The sequence below is a fragment of the Typopeltis vanoorti genome, chromosome 8, assembly GCF_054136105.1.
Source record: "Typopeltis vanoorti isolate ZY-2024b chromosome 8, IOZ_Tvanoo_1.0, whole genome shotgun sequence".
NCBI lineage: Eukaryota > Metazoa > Arthropoda > Arachnida > Uropygi > Thelyphonidae > Typopeltis > Typopeltis vanoorti.
Window position 1 is genome coordinate 65,412,224 of NC_143556.1, and position 18,857 is coordinate 65,431,080.

The 18,857-nt window shown below is 35.2% G+C and overlaps 1 protein-coding gene across 2 annotated transcripts in view; it reads right to left on the reverse strand.

Moving 5' to 3' along the window:
• Positions 1-18,857, reverse strand: part of su(f) (cleavage stimulation factor subunit su(f)) — a 377,057-nt gene that overhangs the window by 319,056 nt on the left and 39,144 nt on the right. For both annotated transcript variants that reach the window (XM_090396725.1, XM_090396726.1), the window contains exon 4: positions 2,702-2,734. In XM_090396725.1, coding sequence (XP_090252851.1) covers positions 2,702-2,734 — 33 coding nt within the window. The remainder of the gene's footprint in view (positions 1-2,701; positions 2,735-18,857) is intronic.

Below are 18,857 nucleotides of genomic sequence, written 5' to 3' on the forward strand. Positions count from 1 at the left end.
CGTCTTCTATCACTCTGGATTGAGGATTATAACCAAAAAAGAATACTTTTTAGTACAAAGAATATTCAGGCAAAATCTCTCAATATTTTTACCCAATTGAAAGAGACCAAATTTCAGGAGGAATATGAAAGCTTTACTGCGAGTATGGGATGGTTTGACTGTTCTAAAAATCGTACTGGAGTATGGTTTGACTGTTCTAAAAATCGTACTGGAGTACATAAGATAAGAATAACTGGGGAATTTGTTAGTGCTAATAAAGATTCTGCGGCCAAGTTTCCTGAAGAATTGCAAAGGATAATTCAGGAGGGTGATTATGATGATCAGAAATATTCAATGTCAATGAAATTGGTCTCTTTTGGAAGTGTATGCCAACAAAATCTTTCCTAGCTAAAACTGAAGCATCTCACAACCAGGATACAAAATATCTAAAGATCGTTTTACGCTTTTCTCAGGAGACAACGTAGGTGACTTTAAACTCAAGCCTATGTTAGCTTATCATGCACAAAATCCAAGATCTAACATTATTGAAGAAATCAGCACAATAGGAAAAGAACTTGGATTTAATGAACTGGATAATAAAGATGTGAGAAACTTCAATTCCCATTCAGAACATTTAAGTGGGAAGAACAGTGTGCATATGAAAAATAAGGAGTGCAAACAAGAAGAGAATGTTACGACTATGAAGCTAACTGCAAAAGAACCTGAACTAGTTTTCAATCACAATGAGTATGCTAAGGAAATTTTGTTTGATGCTGATCCTGATATGGAACGAAGCTTCAAAGTCTGCTGAAATCTTGATAAAGCAATTGCCAGCTATTGCAAATTGCATGACAAGATGAAAAAATTGAGCACAATTCAAACCTCTTTACCTAATTTCTTTGTAAAAACATAGCTCAATCAAATGTTTAGACATTAAATAAAAATTTAAGCAATTAATTTTTATTAACATTGATGATTATCCTCTAATATAGCTTATACTGTAATTTTTTTTCCTGAATTTACGCTGATGGATGAATTATAATTATTCCTATTGTTCATTGTACTTGCTTAACGTGATTTCGCTTAGCGCGCATTAATTGATGGATTAATTAATCTTGTTAAGAAAGGTTTTCCTGTATTCAATTGCGAGAGATACCCAGAGAGATGGATATCTTAAGATAATTTTGTTTATTCAATGGATCAGAATTTTATTGTTTGCTTTTACGTTTGTAATTTTCTCTTCTATACAGCAAAATTTTAATAAAATTGGAGATGTTAATCTCAGCTCTTAATTTTATGTAGACGATGTTATAGTCTTAAATCTAGCATGCAGGTCTGCAGAATTCCCTAATTAAAATGAATAACTGTTATAATAAATGAAATGAAAACAGGCAGGAACATTGAAAACATCAACAGCATTCTGAATGGAGAGAAAGTAAATCATTTCAACTACTTAGGTGCACTTTTAAGTGAAGATGGCAAAATAAAAATGGAAATTGAAAATAGAGTTAGCAAAGCTGATATGGTTGGAAGTCAATAAATTTATATGGAATAAGAGAGAAATTAGCTAAAACACAAAATTCAAACCAACTTTAGCTTGTGAATCTGAGATCAAAGACTGTAGACCTCTGATATGAGAGTTCAGAGAAAGATTAAGAGTGAACAGATCACATCAATGGCAGTATCATATTAAAAATGAGGAAAGAACTTGCCATTGTTAGCACTCAGGAATGTGTTAGTAGAGTTAATCTCAGGTAGTATGGTTACTTATGGAAGAGGAATTAGCAAAACAAGTTCTCTTTTTTTCACTTACTTCCCATATCTAACTCACATTCTACCTCCAGTAAGCAGGTTGGCAGGTAAAAAACTCAGAGTAAGACCAAGATGTAGATGGATTGATACAATAAAAGTGCCTTAGAAGACAGAAATAAAAGATCTGATAATGTTGGAATCTTGACAAATAAAAGATTAATTTGGAGGAAAATTGTCAACAAGATATGCACATCCTCAGGGGATGATGTACACATATCTGGTACATCCCATGAGGGTACATATCAAGAATTTGTAATGCTGATGATATTAAGAGGTCATTAAGAAAGGGTCAAGTTGTGTTCCTTGCTAAATGAAAGATCTTTGAGGAGGAGGGCATGAAAATGTAATTATGCATAAATAACCACTATGCATAATAGTTATTTATGCATAAGTTCTAAATTAACCTAATTCATTGTACACAACTCGCATATATACCAAGGGTTAACCAAACTCAGGAGACAATGTTATGAAACAATATTGGCAGTAAAGAAGATGGAACAATGGAAACTAAGGGCTGTGCTGACTTGATACATGCTTTTTCTCAGTGTAATATGGGCATACACAAGCTATTACTCATGGTAGTGTCATTGGCCGTTATGCATTTTATAGTTTATATACTTATAGGTATAATAGTGGTGCAAATTTGAATGTTATGACTTTGATATGATGGTATTAAAATGAATGTATATAAATCCAATTTCATACACTGAGTATCACCAAGTTCTTAAAGGAAACAAACAAACTCTTAATATAATACATATTTCGTATTCAATGAACTTTCTTTAATACAGTAGCCAAAAAAGTTTTTCTAATTGTCTGATTTTAAGTCTCTCTTTTTTTTTTTTTTTTTTTTTTTAAGTAATTTCACATGAAATACTGATAAACATGAAACCAAATAAATTTTACCTACTTTTTCAACTCTTTCAAAATATCTTGACTTCATCTGAAAAAGCAACAATGGAAAAATTTAAATCAGATGATAAATTTAAAATGACTTAAATATTTATATAAGTATATAAATAATATAAGTTATTGAGTTATTAATTACAAACACTCACTATAATGAACTCATAAAGATGATCAAATGAATAATTCTTTTAGATAAATTTATACGTTGGTAATACATAACTGTCAGATTTTAGGGAAAAACAACATACACTAGAATATTAATTAAAAACTTTAATTAATACTTCCTATATTTCAGTAATGTTAATCACCATCTTCAGGGATCACAAAATAATGATAAGTGCATGCAGGTACTAACACTAAGCAAATATGGCTGAAGAAAACAACTGAAGTCGGTCCTAGAGTTGCTCCCTAGTGGGCTAAATTGCGTTGTCTTGGCTATTGGGCTGATGTTCTTAGAATGCAAGCTTCCCATATTTGGGCAGTCTCTTGCATCCAAATTTGTTGAGGTTTGGGGAGTTTTTTTTAGAGCTGAGGCTGATTCCAGGAATAGCCTCTCATATTTATACTTACTGTGGTGTAGTCAAGTGGCTTTCTTCCAACATATTTTGTGGTGGGTGTCCAAAGCACAGTCAGCAAGTCCTGAGTGGCTTTATTGGTGGAACCAGATACAGCCACTCAGGATGATGGAAGAAAGCCACTTTACTACACCGCAGCAAGTATAAATATGAGAAATCATTCCTGGAATCACTCAGCTCCAAAAAACTCCTCAAACCTCAACAAATTTGGATGCATGAGACCGTTCCAAATATGGGAAGCTTGCATTCTAAGAACATCTCAGCCCAACAGTCAAGACAACTAAATTTAGCTGACTAGGGGGCACCTTTAGGACCCTAGGACCAATTTCAGTTGTTTTCTTCAGTCATATTTGCTTAGTATTAGTGACTGCATGCACATATTATTTTGTGATCCCTGAAGATGGTAATGTAACATTACCGAAATATATCATCATCAACAAATTCCTGACATGTACCCCCCAAAGGGTATGCAGGATATGACAGTACTAAAAAATTTTTGTATGAAAAATGAAAAATTTGCATCATTACTAACTTCCTATCTACAATTTTCCTACAAATCAGTCTATTACTTGTCAAGACCACAATATTATCATTATCAGATCTTATATTTCTATCGTCTAAGGCACACTGTACCGTATCAATCCACTTATATCTGGATCTTCCTCTGAGTCGTTTTCAAATTAGCAAAACAGAGAACACTCATTTTGCTAATCTCTCCTTGCCCATTCTGTTTAAGTGACCATACTACCTGAGATTAGCTCTGCTAATGCATTCCTAGATGCCGACAATGTCCAGTTCTTTCCTAATATCCTCATTTTTAATATGATATTGCCATGGATGCCATCTATTCACGCCTATAATCTTTCTCAGGACACTCATATCTGCGGTCTCTAGTCTTTGGTCAAGTGATTTACTTCAGACCCAGCTCTCAGATCCATAAGTTAAAACTGGTTTGAACACTGTCTTGTATACAGCTAATTTAGTGTTGCGGCTAATTTCTCTCTTATTCCATATGAATTTATTCAATTGACTTCCTACCATACCGGCTTTGTTGATTCTGTTGTCTATTTCCAAATTTAATTTACCATCTTCACTAAAAATCCTGCCTAAGTAGCTGAAATGTTTTACTTGTTCCACAGGTTCTCCATTCACAACAAAGTTGACATTTTCAATGATTCTGCTTATTTTCATTGTCTTTGTCTTTTTATTGCTGACCTTCATACCATATCTATTACAACAGTTATTCAATTTAGTCAGAGAATCTTGCAGACTTGTAGTGGATTTATTTAGAAGTATAACATCGTCCGCATAAAGCAAAGAGCTGACATTAACATCTCCAATTTTGATCTCATCTTTAATACCACTTTCGTTCATAATGTGATCCATATAGATAATGAATAACACATTTAACATTAAACCATCTTCCTGTACTTCAATTCTAACTGCTGACTTACAACTCAAATAAAGACTAAGTATTGCTTGATATAATGCCCCATTGACACCATATAACTGTAGCGTATTGAATAGCTTCTCTCTTGGCACCTTGTCATATGTCTTTTCCAAATCGACAAAACTTAAATACAGATCTTTGTTATATTCTCATGCTTTCTCAACTAATTGTCGTAAAGTGAAGATCTGATCCTGACAGCCTCTATTTGACCTGAATCCAGCTTGTTCTTCACCAAGCTCTTCTTCCACAATTCCTCTCAACCGTTTCTAAAGTATACTTGCATATATCTTACCAGGAACACTCAGTAGGGATATAGCTCTGTAATTCTCACATTCAGTTTTATTTCCCTTTTTATATATGGGTACTACGAGAACTCTACTCCAATCATCAGGAATTCGTCCCTCTGTCCAAGCATTCTGAACTATGCAATGCAGCCCACTGTAAGACTCTTATATCACCATACTTCAGCATTTCTGTTCGAATATCATCTACTCCTGCTGCCTTTCCACATTTCAAGCCTTTGATGGCTTTTTCTACTTCAAGTATGGATATGTATTCCTGACTGTATGCCTGTTGAGTGTTTTTTACCACTGTGCTATCACTGCTTGTTTCATTTAGCAAATTTTCAAAGTAATTACTCCATACTTCAAGGATATCTTTTTCTCCCATTTTCATATCACCTTTATCATCTCTAACTCCTTTTATAGCACTCATTCCTCCATTCCTAAGCTTCTACAACCTCCAGAATATCTTACCACTTTCTTGATATTTATTTTCTATGTTCTTGCCAAAGTATTCCCATGACTTTTGTTTAGATAGTTTTACACTGTTCAGCTTTCTTACATTTGTCTCTGTATTCTCTAAGAGCACAAGCTGACTTATTTGACAGGAACTTTTGATATGCTTTCTTCTTTTCCTTCACTGCCTCTTTAACTTCCTGTGTCCACCATGGACTTCTGATTTTTCTATCCTTGCAGACAACCTAATCACATGCCTCTCTGGCTGAATCAAGCATAGTTTTCTTCAAGGTCTGCTACTGAATCTCCAAGGTTTTTGGTTCTTCTTCTGAAACTCTTTCATTTTTTCTCCAATAAACTTTGTGTATTTTAGTCTACAGTTCACATCTGAGAGCTGCTCAGCTTTTATTCACTTTAAAACTTTCTTACATGTCATTCTTTTCAATATGAAATTCAATTTTATCCTACTCAAGACTAAATAGTGATCGTTTCCAATTTCAAATCCTCTGTACACTCTGGTGTCCTGCACCAGGAAGAAAACATCACTATCAACAATAACATAGTCAATGTGACTTTTCTTATTCCTTGCCTCTTTTCTCCATGTGAGTTTGTGCACATTTTTATGTTGGAACATGGTGTTAGTAATAACCAGTCCATGTGCTGAGCAGAAATCCAACAGGTATTTGCCATTATTATTAGCTTTGCTCTTTTCTCCAAATTTTCCCCAAATATTTTTGTATGTCTGACAATCACTTCCTACTCTGCTGTTTAGATCCCCAACAAGGACCAACTTTTCCTTTTTCAGTAGCTTTCTCTAGAGCCTCAAAAAATTCCTCCACTTCTACCTTAGTATAGCCTTCTGTGGGACCATAGGCACAAATAAGTCTCATTGTCCAGTTCCCCATTCTGATATTTGTCCAAATCACTCTACTTGACACTGTCTGCCATTCAAGAAGATTAGCCTCGTATTTTGTGTTGAATGCTATGGCTACCCCTTCTTTTCCTTGATTGTCATTGCCTGAATATAACATTTTGTATTTATTGCTCAGAAAGATCTCACCAGTTTTTGTCTTTTTTGTTTCAGTCACCCCTATTATGCTGATCTGGTACTTATCTAATTCCTCCGCTAGCTCAATTTCTTTGCCATTCAGGGTTCTTATGTTGATAGTACCGATCTTTAACTTTGGTGATGTTGAGGGGTGTTTTCAGATTTGTTCCAGTAACTAACTTTTCGCCCTGGTTCCCTGGCAAAAACAACGGGGGCCTTGTTTAACCGGGCGACGCCACAGCCGATGGCACAACATGAAATTTTGTCATGTACCATCATTTTGTATTTTGGTTTAACCAATAAGAATACAATTTGTTTGGCTAAATCCCAAATTGCCAGTCCATCCTCGTTCGTTTAGTATCCAGGTAGATACCCAACAGGGTGCACCACGAGAAGGTGAGGATTGGACATTAGGTCAATGCCCTGGGCGTTTCTCCGCTTTCCTTTAAAGGCTATGTGGAGGTCTCCTCTCAGTTATACAGCTTTGACCCTTAAGCACCGAAATATAGGACGTATTAATTAAAGTTTTCAATTAATGTTCTGGTATATGTTGTCTTTCCCTAAAATGCGACAGTTATGATCAATGAATAGTTTGTTATAATGTAAATTCAATGAATAGTTTGTTATAATGTAAATTTTTTTGATATGGTGAACTTCCTTTAGAATAGCATGGTTGCTAATGAAACTTTAACCAGTACTTTTTGGTAGTCTCTTATAGTGAGTAGAACTATGTTATGGATTGAGTGACAGAGTTGGCTATGTTCAGTCAAAGTCAGATATGTTTTAGTTTTCAGATCTAACAAGATAATTCTAACTTTTTTAATTCTCTAAACTTTACATGTCAAACTTGTAAAATTCTACATGAGTTTGATAACAATTTAAGATTTGCACACCCATACTTGAGAAGAGGCTAACAAAAATTGTGGAAGAGAAACTTTGGGAAGAACAAGCTGAGTTCAGGCCAAACAAGCATTGTCAAGGTCAGATTTATGCTTTATAACAAAGAGATGAGAAATCATCAGAATAAAATAAGGATTTGCAAGTTTTGTAGACTTGGAAGAATGATAAGATGCAAAGAGAAAAACTATTCAGGATGCTACTATATGTGGTAAATGGAACATTACACAAAGCAATACATAGTCTATATTTAAGTTGTAAGTCAGCTTAGAATTGAAAGAAGTATTGGAAAATTGTCGGATGAATCAGACATAAGAAACCTAATATTAGTAACTAAATTGAATAACAATGATAACAAATTTCGTATGAAAATTCACAATAAAAAAAATACTAGGAAAAGAGAAGAACATGAAAATGTTCAACTGCTGCATTCTCAATGGAGAACCTATAGAACAAGTAGAAATATTTCAGCTAATTTAGCTGAATTGGCAAAGCTGGTAATTCAGTGAGTCAAACTGAATAAATTTATATGAAATTATTATTATTACCCAAGACTCCATTGAGTCAAAGGCTCATCTGGGAATGAGAGAGAGATTAGTCAAAACATTAAACTATCTATTCAAAATAACTTGTGTTCACACTAATTTTAACTTATGGATCCCAGAGCTGAGTTAGAAATAAAACACTTTATCAAAGACTGGAGATCACAGATAAAAGCATTCTCAGGAGAATAAGAAAATGAACAGTTGGCATTGTTAGATTCTTGATAGAGCCATCATTAATAGAACTGCTCCATTCAAGATTTAACAAGAGAACAATATCAAGCAAAAGCACACTTGTACTCTTGGCAAAACAAATATAATATGTGAAGATGCAGATATTAACTTTGCTTAAAAAGGAATTAAAATATAAAAGAAAAGGTTGAATCTTAAATTAAAATGAAATCGAAGGAGGAATTAAATATTAATTTGTACTATGTTTAGGGTTATTGTCTAAAATAGATGGAATCTTAATTTGTCAAAAACATCAATGTTAAAATGTGCCAGGTATAAAATCGTATATCATCGTGCGAACAAAAGTTCAAAGGTTGCAGTTTGACCACCAAAGATGACATAATGAGTGATGAGTAGGCATTCGTGGAAGGCACAAGAAATTCACGTTCCCTGAAAAAAGCAATGCATGTACAGCAAGGCGGTGACGTCTCTCGGTGACAGCAAATGGGAGAGAGTCGTAGACAAGTTTGGAGTGCAGAAAGGGAGCGCTTTAATGGGGTTTAAAACGGATTCACATCGTTGAGAGGAAGCCTTTTTTTTTGCTTCCTTTTACATTTTTCTCCTGGCTCCTGTGGTATTCCCTGGTTACATGTGCCCTCCCCGTGGATCTCCTGCTCGAAATTCCCAAGCGGATCAGCATGCCTGATACCCGACAAGATGTGTGAAGATGGCAAAGCAGCAGTGTGTTTCCCGTTGCTGAGCAAGGCGAATTGAAGAAAATATAGCACAAGATGACAGCAGTGTTCGAGTTTTAGACCATCAGTGTGGATCTAACTGATGAGAAAGCAGCAAAGGATTCCTTTGAAGGTAAATCATGTTAGAAACAGCAACGCAAAAAGTTCGTAAGCCCAGAAGAAACAAGTGGCTAATTTGGACGAGCGCGTGACTCTCACGTGGCAGCAATCCATTGTGCAGAGGGACAATCTATAACAAAGAACACATGGAAGGATCAAGAAAACATCTAAAGGTGATAATGTACAAATCTTCCCTTTTATGTGTTATCTATTGGTGATGAAGGCGTAAAATGGACAGAGTTTAGAAAGGAAGAGAGAGAGATTTTTTGAGACAGCTGCCCGTGTTATGTAAAAATCGAATTGGACTGGCAGTCTACGTTCATAAGTTGTCTAGACCAAGTTTAATGTGTATCGTTAGTAGCAGTAATCTAGTTTAATACCGACATCCATGTTTGTGATATAGATGAACATAAGATTCTCATGAGTGTTTGAATAGCCTGTCTGTTTGATTATTACTACCCTGCTTTACTTGTATTTTAGTATTAACCTTGATTATATGTGTTGTTTAAATTGTAATGTTCTTAGATAAATAATAAATATGTTTTCCCATGTATACCTGAGTTTGTCTGAGTAAGAGATTGAATTTTACCACTCACGAAAATACCGAACCTATGTTTAGAGGAAAAAAGGGGAATTTAAGATTATCAAGGCCATGACTGTATACTGAAAACTCAATCTACCTAACTAATCTATATAAGGTATTACTTGAATTCTGGAAAAGTTTCTTCGGATAAGAGTTTCTATCCTAGAGTTCTGACTGGTGCAGCATAAACAAATAAATTTCGCCAGAACTCGAAGTGAGAAAAGGCCCTAGAAAGTCAGTTCAGAAGCCAGATCTCAGTAGACACAAGGAGAACAACAGAGGTAAAATATTTAAGAAAACAATGACGTAACAGCATCAATGGCAGAATCATATGAAAAATGAAGATATTAGGAAGAATTGTTGAAAATGAAGATATTGTTAGCATTCATTATGTCACTCCAAATTAGATATTAAGATGTATATAGCAAAACTTATTTAACTGGAACAGAGCCAGCCTCCCTTTTATATCAAAATGGTATGCTACATTTTTAACAAAGTAATAAGTATAATTACCAAAAATAAGGTAATCATGAAAATAAACTTTATATATTAGGAGTAATGAAGTTTTAGAAATACCTGGATTTTGTGGAGATGAAGGCAATGTTATATTCTGCACAGAATTCGATAATTGTGCCAAAACACAATATTAAATTTGAAATAACATAAAAATATTGGACCAATCAATTATAAATGGCAAGAGTAAAAACAAAAATAAATGAAAATCATCATACGTATCAAGGATTTAGGCCTAGTATGGCCTGTTCCGGCCTTAGAAGTCATCGTTGAATCGTTTAAGAGGACGTCCTGGTTTTCTTTTTCCTAATGGCTTGTACTTTAAGGCTTGTTTTGGTAATCTTTCTGTTTTCATTCTTTGAACATGTTCCATCCATCTATGTTTATATTTTTTAATTTTTTCAATTACTGGTTCTTGGTTTAATTCTTTCATAATATCTTCGTTTCTTTTGTGATCAAATAGGGTATACTTTGCAGTTTTTCTCATAAACTTCATTTCTGCTGTTGTTAATCTTTGTTTGTCTTTTTGTTTTATTGTCCAGATTTCGCTTCCATACATTAAGACCAGTAGGGCTAATGTATTGTATACTTTTAGCCATAGTTTTTGATTTTTCCGTTGATATTATTATTACTATTACTATCATTACGGGCAACTCCAGGGAGTCATTAGACTCATCGAGGGAGGCCCCAAATCATATTCATCACAACTATCTGACATTCATACAGTATCTATCATACCTCGCCTTAAACTCATTCACTGTCACAGCATCCACTACAGACTCAGGGAGTGCATTCCACTCATTCACTACTCTAAAAGTAAAGAACCCAGCTCTAACACCTTTACTAACCACACTTTTGCCCAGTTTCCATGGATGTCCCCTAGTCCTCCCACAACCAGCCCTGTTCTCAAAAATATCTTCTGAATTAATTTTATAGAAACCCTTCAGTAATTTGAATGTCTCAATCATATCTCCCCTCCTCCGCCTATCAACCAATTTTTGCAACCCACAAATCCTCAACCTGTTCTCATACGGTTCATTCCACAGACCTGCTATCATCTTGGTCACTCGTCTCTGGATCCTCTCCACATCCTCCCCATCAAGAAGAAACCTAGGTGACCAAATCTGAGCACAGTAGTCTAGATGGGGTCTTATCAAGGCTCGATAGAGAGGAACAATAACCTGCTTGTCAACGTATTCTTCAGCAACCAAGTGATTTGATGAGCTGTTTTGGTCACTTTTGCAATGTGTCCCCTAAATTTCAATTCCTTATCCACCAACACTCCTAAATCTCGTGCCTCATCAATTTCCTGGAGCAGGGTTCCACCAATGCAGTAAACTGCCGCCAATCTTTTCACCCCAAAATGCATAACCTTACATTTTGCCACATTAAACTGACATCCATTCTCCTTAGCCCAGACCTCCAATCTATCCAAATCATCCTGCAAAATTTTGACGTCATCTGCATTCACTATTGCCCTACCCAACTTCGCATCATCCGCAACAAATGAACTGTTCCTCTCAGATCATTTCCTATATCATTTATGAACAAATTAAACAGCAGTGGTGCAAGAACAAATCCTTGTGGCACACCACTAGTCACAGGCCGTCTTGTGGACTCTACTCCCGAGTAAACCACTCTCTGATATCTCTCCGTCAACCACCCTCCTATCCATCTCACCAACCCTATGTCCATTCCCATATGCTGCAATTTACTGATTAGAATTCCATGTGGAATCCTGTCAAAGGCCTTGGCAAGGTCCAGTAGAATCACCATAAACCCATTACCCTTATCCAGTTCAGCCGTCACTGTGTTATAATACGTGAGCAAGTTACTGAGGCATGACCTACCCTTCACAAAACCATGCTGTCCCCGATACAGTATCCCATTTTCTTCAATCCAATCTTGTATTTTCCTTTTGACTATTTTCTCTAAGACCTTGACAATGATTCAATGCATATCAGGAAACTGATGACAATTCTTTAATACAAAACAACCTGATACTGATCAGAAAACCGAGAGAAATTCTTGAATATTCAAATTTTAAAAAGGAAATCATATTTGACATTCAGAAACTCCAGATGAAAAGAATTAACCAGTCTGTTTGGATATATGAATGGTATCTCTACTCTAACCAATATGGCATGGCTGTTCGTGAACATTTTCTAGTAATACACGATTTTCATTGCCTATGTGAGAAAGCTTGTGATTTGAAAGCATTCCATATTCGGTTTCTCAAGTAAAGATTTCAAGATTGTCTTACAGTCCACCCATGTACTAAATGTGCTATAGGAAAAAATAAATAGCAATAAGTCAAGAAGACAAACTAATTAAAACTAGGTATATGATGGAATAATAAAATCAAGGTATACCATAAGCAGCTAATTTCTAGTGAACTTATAAAAAACAAAAAAATGCATTTCAAGTGAACATTTTCTTGCAAGAGAATGAAATGAAAGAGAAAAATGGAATGCTATATATGGAATGAGGAGGAAGTAAGTTTCCTGAGCTCTTGAATGTGACTGTTTATTATTGCATTCTATTATTGTAGAATTTGTTCAACTCTACTGAATTAAGCATAAAGAAGAATTAAAGTAGAGTAAGTAACTGATGAGAGATTGCTAAGCAGTACAGTATTATATTAGGTTTAGAGTTTGTAATTTTTATTTTCCCTGACAAGGGTAACAAATCTAGGTAAAAAATTGAGGTAAGTAATTGAAGAAACAGAATTCCAATATGAATTGACTGGTTGTGATAACTGTCATAGGCAAAGTTATGCTGACCGTATGAAGCTCTAAGAAAGTGATGAATATTACATTTGTAGGCATTGCTGAAAAACAGCCAAATTAAGACTAAAAAAAAAAAAAGTGCAAAGTAATAAAGTACAAAATGTAAAGCAAGAAAAGTCACTAAATGTTACCCAGCTGCAAGATTAGTTAATGCAATATCACTTATTTAATGCAGAAACTGTTTCACTACAGCAAATTATATGGGGATATCATACTGGAGGCTTAATGGAATGTATACAGCACTCAGAAAGGATTAAAACAGAATTTAATACTTCCTATATATTCCCCACTAAGACCTATAGTAGATGCCACTAATGCACCTTGCTACAAGCTGTCAAAACAGCTGGCCAGCTCTCTGACCCCCCCCTCACTGGACTTTCCACATCCTATATAAAAAAACTCTACCCATTTTAAAACCCTCATTTTTTACCAATATTCCCTTAATTGATACGTTAACACTTTTAAAAAACGTTTTTCCTTCTGACATCTTAGATCTCTTTTCCTTTGCAATCAATTATGGTTATTTTTCTTGGAAGAACAAAATCTACAAGCAGATAGAGGGAACTGCCATGGGTTCCTCCCCCCCCCCTCACCAATTTTTATATGGAAGAATTTGAAAAATGAGCCATAGACTCAGCCCCCTCTCAAACCTTTTATCTGGCTAAGATATGTAGACGATGCATTCTCTATTTGACCTCATGGCCCAGACACATTAGGCTCTTTCCTCAGTCACCTCAAGAGCCTACATCCAAGAATCCAGTTTACAATGGAAAAGAACAATTATTTACCCTTCCTAGACACCTTAGTTACACTCCTTCCTAACGGTACACTTTCCTTCACTGTATATAGAACCCCCCCCACACACACACACACACAGGCAGATACATTCACAAACTCTCCCACCACCACCACCCTGCTCAACAATATGGTATTATTAAAACTCTTACCAAGAGAGCCCACAATCTTTGTTCCAGTGGAACCGCCCTTACAACTGAGCTTGACCACATACACAACACTTTCCTCTCCAATGGCTAGTGATCACAGTATTAAAAAAATAATCTGGTCCTCCCCCTCTCCTCGGTCTTCTCTTCCGAAAGAGTTTAGAAAGGCCATCACCATACCCTACATCCGTGGCACATCCGAAAAAATAGCCAAGATATTAAAAAAGTACAACCTACACACAACATTTAAGCCTCACCGCAAACTTGCTACCCTTATCCGCTCTACAAAAGATCAGCTCCCTCCTCTCTCAGTACCTGGAGTCTATAAAGTATCCTGTTCGTGTAAACTGGCGTACTTTGGACAGACAGGCAGATCAGCCACTATCTGCCTGGAGGAACATAAGTCATACATCCACAAACACAACTATGGTCAGTCAGGCTTGACTGACCATGTCTTGGATACAACCCACAGGATCTCATGGAAAAAAACCATCATGCTCCACCACAGCAAATTCAAAAAAAGAGAGACTATTCTTAGAATCAGCAGCAGCTCTCAGGAATCAACCAAATCTCAACAAATATGATTGCATCAAACTTCCTAAGATTTTGGAAACGCTTATCACCAGAGGTCCCACTTTACATTCCAGGCCACCTACAAATGCTCTTAGAGGGCGCTCCACCTAGATAAGACTTTAGTGTCACCCAAGTGGTTGGACTTAGTATTGTGTGTTATTTGTTTTTGATGTTACATTAATTTTTTTGTAATCCCTGAATATGTCTCATTTACTGAGACGAAATATATAGGAAGTATTAAATTCTATTTTAATCCTTTCCGAGTGCTGTATACATTCCATTAAGCCTCTAATATGATGTTCTCACAGCACTTAAGCCTGTACACACGGACGTATATATGGGGATAAGAGAAACACTGGCTAGTGGCTGAGTCATCTACAGAACTGAAAAATTAAGCAGAAGGTGATTTGGCAGAGGATAAGTGGTCTGGTAACTGAAGGAACTAGGGATAGTAAAGAGTGAAATATGTCAGACAGCAATTTTGATTTAAGTACTTGAAATGCTCATAGCAATGGCAGCTAACTGGATTCTAAGTAAATCATGTGGTAAATTATTACCATGATATTACAGAGTGAATTACAGAAGAATACCTCTACTAAGTGCACCAGGTAAGATTTAATCCATTAAAAACTATGGTGATTCTATGGTAAGAGATGCAGAGAATTATTATGCATGTTAGATCACAAGAATATCCAAAATATTTGTCTGGGAGCTAGACTACATGATTTAAATAAAGCTACTGTAAGAAAAGTGAGAAATTCAATTTATGTTAGCGAGAATGAATGATACAAAACGAGGATTATTTAAAAGACAATAGAAGGGAATTTTTTGGCATTTAAATTAACTGCAGAGGTAAGAGTTAAAAGGTTAATTTTATTAATATAATGATCATATTTGATAGTGAGGAATCCATGCTCATAGCAATGGCAGCTAATTGGATTCTAAGTAAATTATGTGGTAAATTATTACAAAGGTATTACAGAGTATACAAAAGAATAAGTGCCAAGTAAAATTTATGCAAGCATACTGGAAAACAAGCTGAGTAAAACTGTGGAAGAGAAACTTGGGAAGAATAAGCTGGTTTCTAGACAGATACCGGTTGTTGAGATCAGATTTTCACTTCACGACAAATAGTTGAGAAATCATGGAAACATGACAAAAGCTTTTCAAAACTACAATTATAAGGGGTAAATGGAACATTATACAGAGCAATAAATAGTCTATATTTAAGTTGCAAGTCAGCAGTTAGAATTGAAAGAAGATGGCTTTCTGTAAAATCACATGTAAGACGTGATTTTACAGAAAGCAGATTATCAGTAAGGATAATCTGCTTATTATGCAAATAAGCAGATTAGATGCAAATTATCTTCCCTCTTATTCATCTATATGAATTGACTGTGAAAGAATGTGGGCATTAAACCTGATATTAGAATTGGAGAGATCAAACTTAGTTCTTTGCTTTATGCAGATGATGTACTCCTAAACACGTTCAGTGCAAACCTCCAGGATTTTGTAATTAAACTAAATAACAGCTGTAACAAATTTGGCATGAAAATCAGCAATAAAAAGACCAAAACTATAAAAAACTTCACAGTTTTTAGTGAAGATGGAAAATTAAATTTGGAAACAAACATGAAAGCTGGCATGACAGGAGGGCAAGTTGAATAAATTTATATGGAATAAGAGAGAAATTAGTCAAAACATGAAACTAGCAGTATGCTGGGTTAGAAATAAAGCACTTGATCAAAGATTAGACACCACAGATGTGAGAGCTGGCCTGAACAGATGTCATCAATAGTAGAATCATATTAAAAATGAAGACATTAAGAAGAAACTTGACATTGCTAGTATTCAAGAATGTGTGAGCAAGACTAATTTAAGGTGACATGGTCACTTAAACAGAAGAAAAAGCAAAACATGTGTTTGATGCCAAGATGGCACGAAAGAGACACAAATGAAGACCGAGGTCTAAGTAGAATGATTCAGTCAGAAGTGCCATAGAAGAACAAAATGTTAGATAAGACAATATTGGAGTACTGACAGGTAATAGACTAATTTAGAAGAAAATTGTTGATAGAAGATGAATAGTGTAAACTTAGTCATGTAGTGCTATTATAGTAGTCTGAATCCCCTTGAAGGTACATATCAAAAAATATATGATGGGGTCAGTTTCTTAATAACTGAAAATAGTCTTGTGGTGACAGCATCCACTAAATATTGTGAAAAGTTTTTGCAAAGTTCAGTAATATCACCATATACCCATTACTTTTATCCAATTCAGCTGTCACCGGGATTCCAGAAATACAACTTATATCTATTAGTTAGCCATACAAATATTTTACCCACTCAATTTGTCAGTCAACTTACATAAATATTGTTTAAGGTGATGATTTTAACACTAAATGTTATGATGATAAAACTAAGTAATGCATTCTTAAATTCTCACTAACCTATATTAAAAGAAAGCATATTTCTGTAATTATACAGAAATATGCTTTCTTTTAATGTAGGTTTAAAATGTACACAACACAGCCTCATTACAACTCATTTTACATACAGCATGCCAGCCATGCTTGCTATATATATGTGTAAGATTGAACTAACTAAATGTACTAATTTAACTGCAAAATTTATTTACTGGAAATGATTACTAATTTAATTTGTATTCATATGAAAAAGTTACTTGTTTTACAATAAAACACTTTTCTTGCATTCTTCAAATGTGTGAGATTTACTTTTTTTCAAGTAGAGCCATAACTATAACGTAAAGGATCATTTTTCTCACTTCATGACTGAAACATAAACTGAAAGCATGATGCATAATGGAGCATGTGTGAAATGAAAATAATGCTATAATACCGCTGACAGAGGAAAAAAAAAAAAAGGGAGGAGGAACTCAATAGAGGATATCTACAAAACCTTTCATATAGACAGAAAAACGTTTATAAATTATCAATTGTTATGTTACTGCTGACAACAGGATGACTGTTGTGGGAAGAATATAGATTTTTGTATTTTAGTTCAGTTGAGTTTTTAATGCCTGTTCATTTTTTCTATCTTTAATATAGAAAAAAAAAATAATAAAGTTCTGAACATGGGGTGCTTAAGGGTCAAAGCTGTATAACTGAGAGGAGACCTCCACACAGCCTTTAAAGGAATGCAGAGAACCGACCAGGTCTGCTGACCTAATGTCCAATCCTCACCTTCTCGTGATGCATCAAACAGGGGAAGGTGATATCTGGATACTGAACGAACGAAGATGGGCTGGCAATTTGGGATTTAGCTGACCAAATTGTATTATTATTGGCTTAAACCAATATAGAAAATGATAGTACAGCATGACAAAATTTCATGCCGGCTGGGGCGTCGTCCGGTTAAACAAGGCCCCCATTGTTTTCGCCAGGGAACCAGGGCGAACGTCGAAAAGTCAGCTACTGAAACAAATCAGAAAGCACACCCCCAACTCAACATCACCAGAATTAAAGATCGGTACTATCAACATAAGAAGTCAAAATGGCAAAGAAATGGAGCTAGCAGAAGAATTAGATAAGTACCAGATCGACATAATAGGGGTGACAGAAACAAAAAAGACAAAAACTGGTGAGATCTTTCTGTGCAATACATACAAAATGTTATATTCAGGAAATGACAATAAAGAAAAATAAGGAGTAGCCATACTATTCAACACAAAATATGAGGCTAATCTTCTTGAATGGCAGGCAGTCTCAAGTAGAGTGATGTGGGCAAATATCAGAATGGGGAATTGGACAACGAGACTTATTTGTGCCTATGGTCCCACAGAAGGTTCTACTAATGTAGAAATGGAGGAATTTTTTGATGCTTTAGAAAAAGCAACTGACACAATGAAAAGGGAAAAGTTGGTCCTTGTTGGTGATCTAAATAGCAAAGTAGTAAATGATTGTCATACATACAAAAATATTTTGGGAAAATTTGGAGAAAAGAGCAAAGCTAATAATAATGGCAAATACTTGTTGGATTTCTGCCCAGAACAAGGACTGGTTATTATTAACACCATGTTCCAACATAAAAATGTGCACAAATTCACATGGAGAGAAGAGGCAAGGAATAAGAAATTTCTCATTGATTATGTTATTGTTGATAGTGATGTTTTCTCCCTGGTGCAGGACACCAGAGTGTACAGAGGATTTGAAATTGGAAGTGATCACTATTTAGTCTTGAGCAGGATAATACTGAATTTCATATTGAAAAGAGTAACATGTAAGAAAGTTTTAAAGCGAATAAAAGTTGAGCAGCTCTCAGATGTGAACTGTAGACTAACATACACAAAGATTATTGAAGAAAAAATGAAAGAGTTTGAGAACAGGATCCAAACCTTGAAGAAAACCCTGATTGATTCAGCCAGAGAGGAATGTGGTGAGGTTGTCTGCAAGGATAGAAAAATCAGAACTCCATGGTGGACACAGTAAGTTAAAGAGGCAGTGAAGGAAAAGAAGAAAGCATAT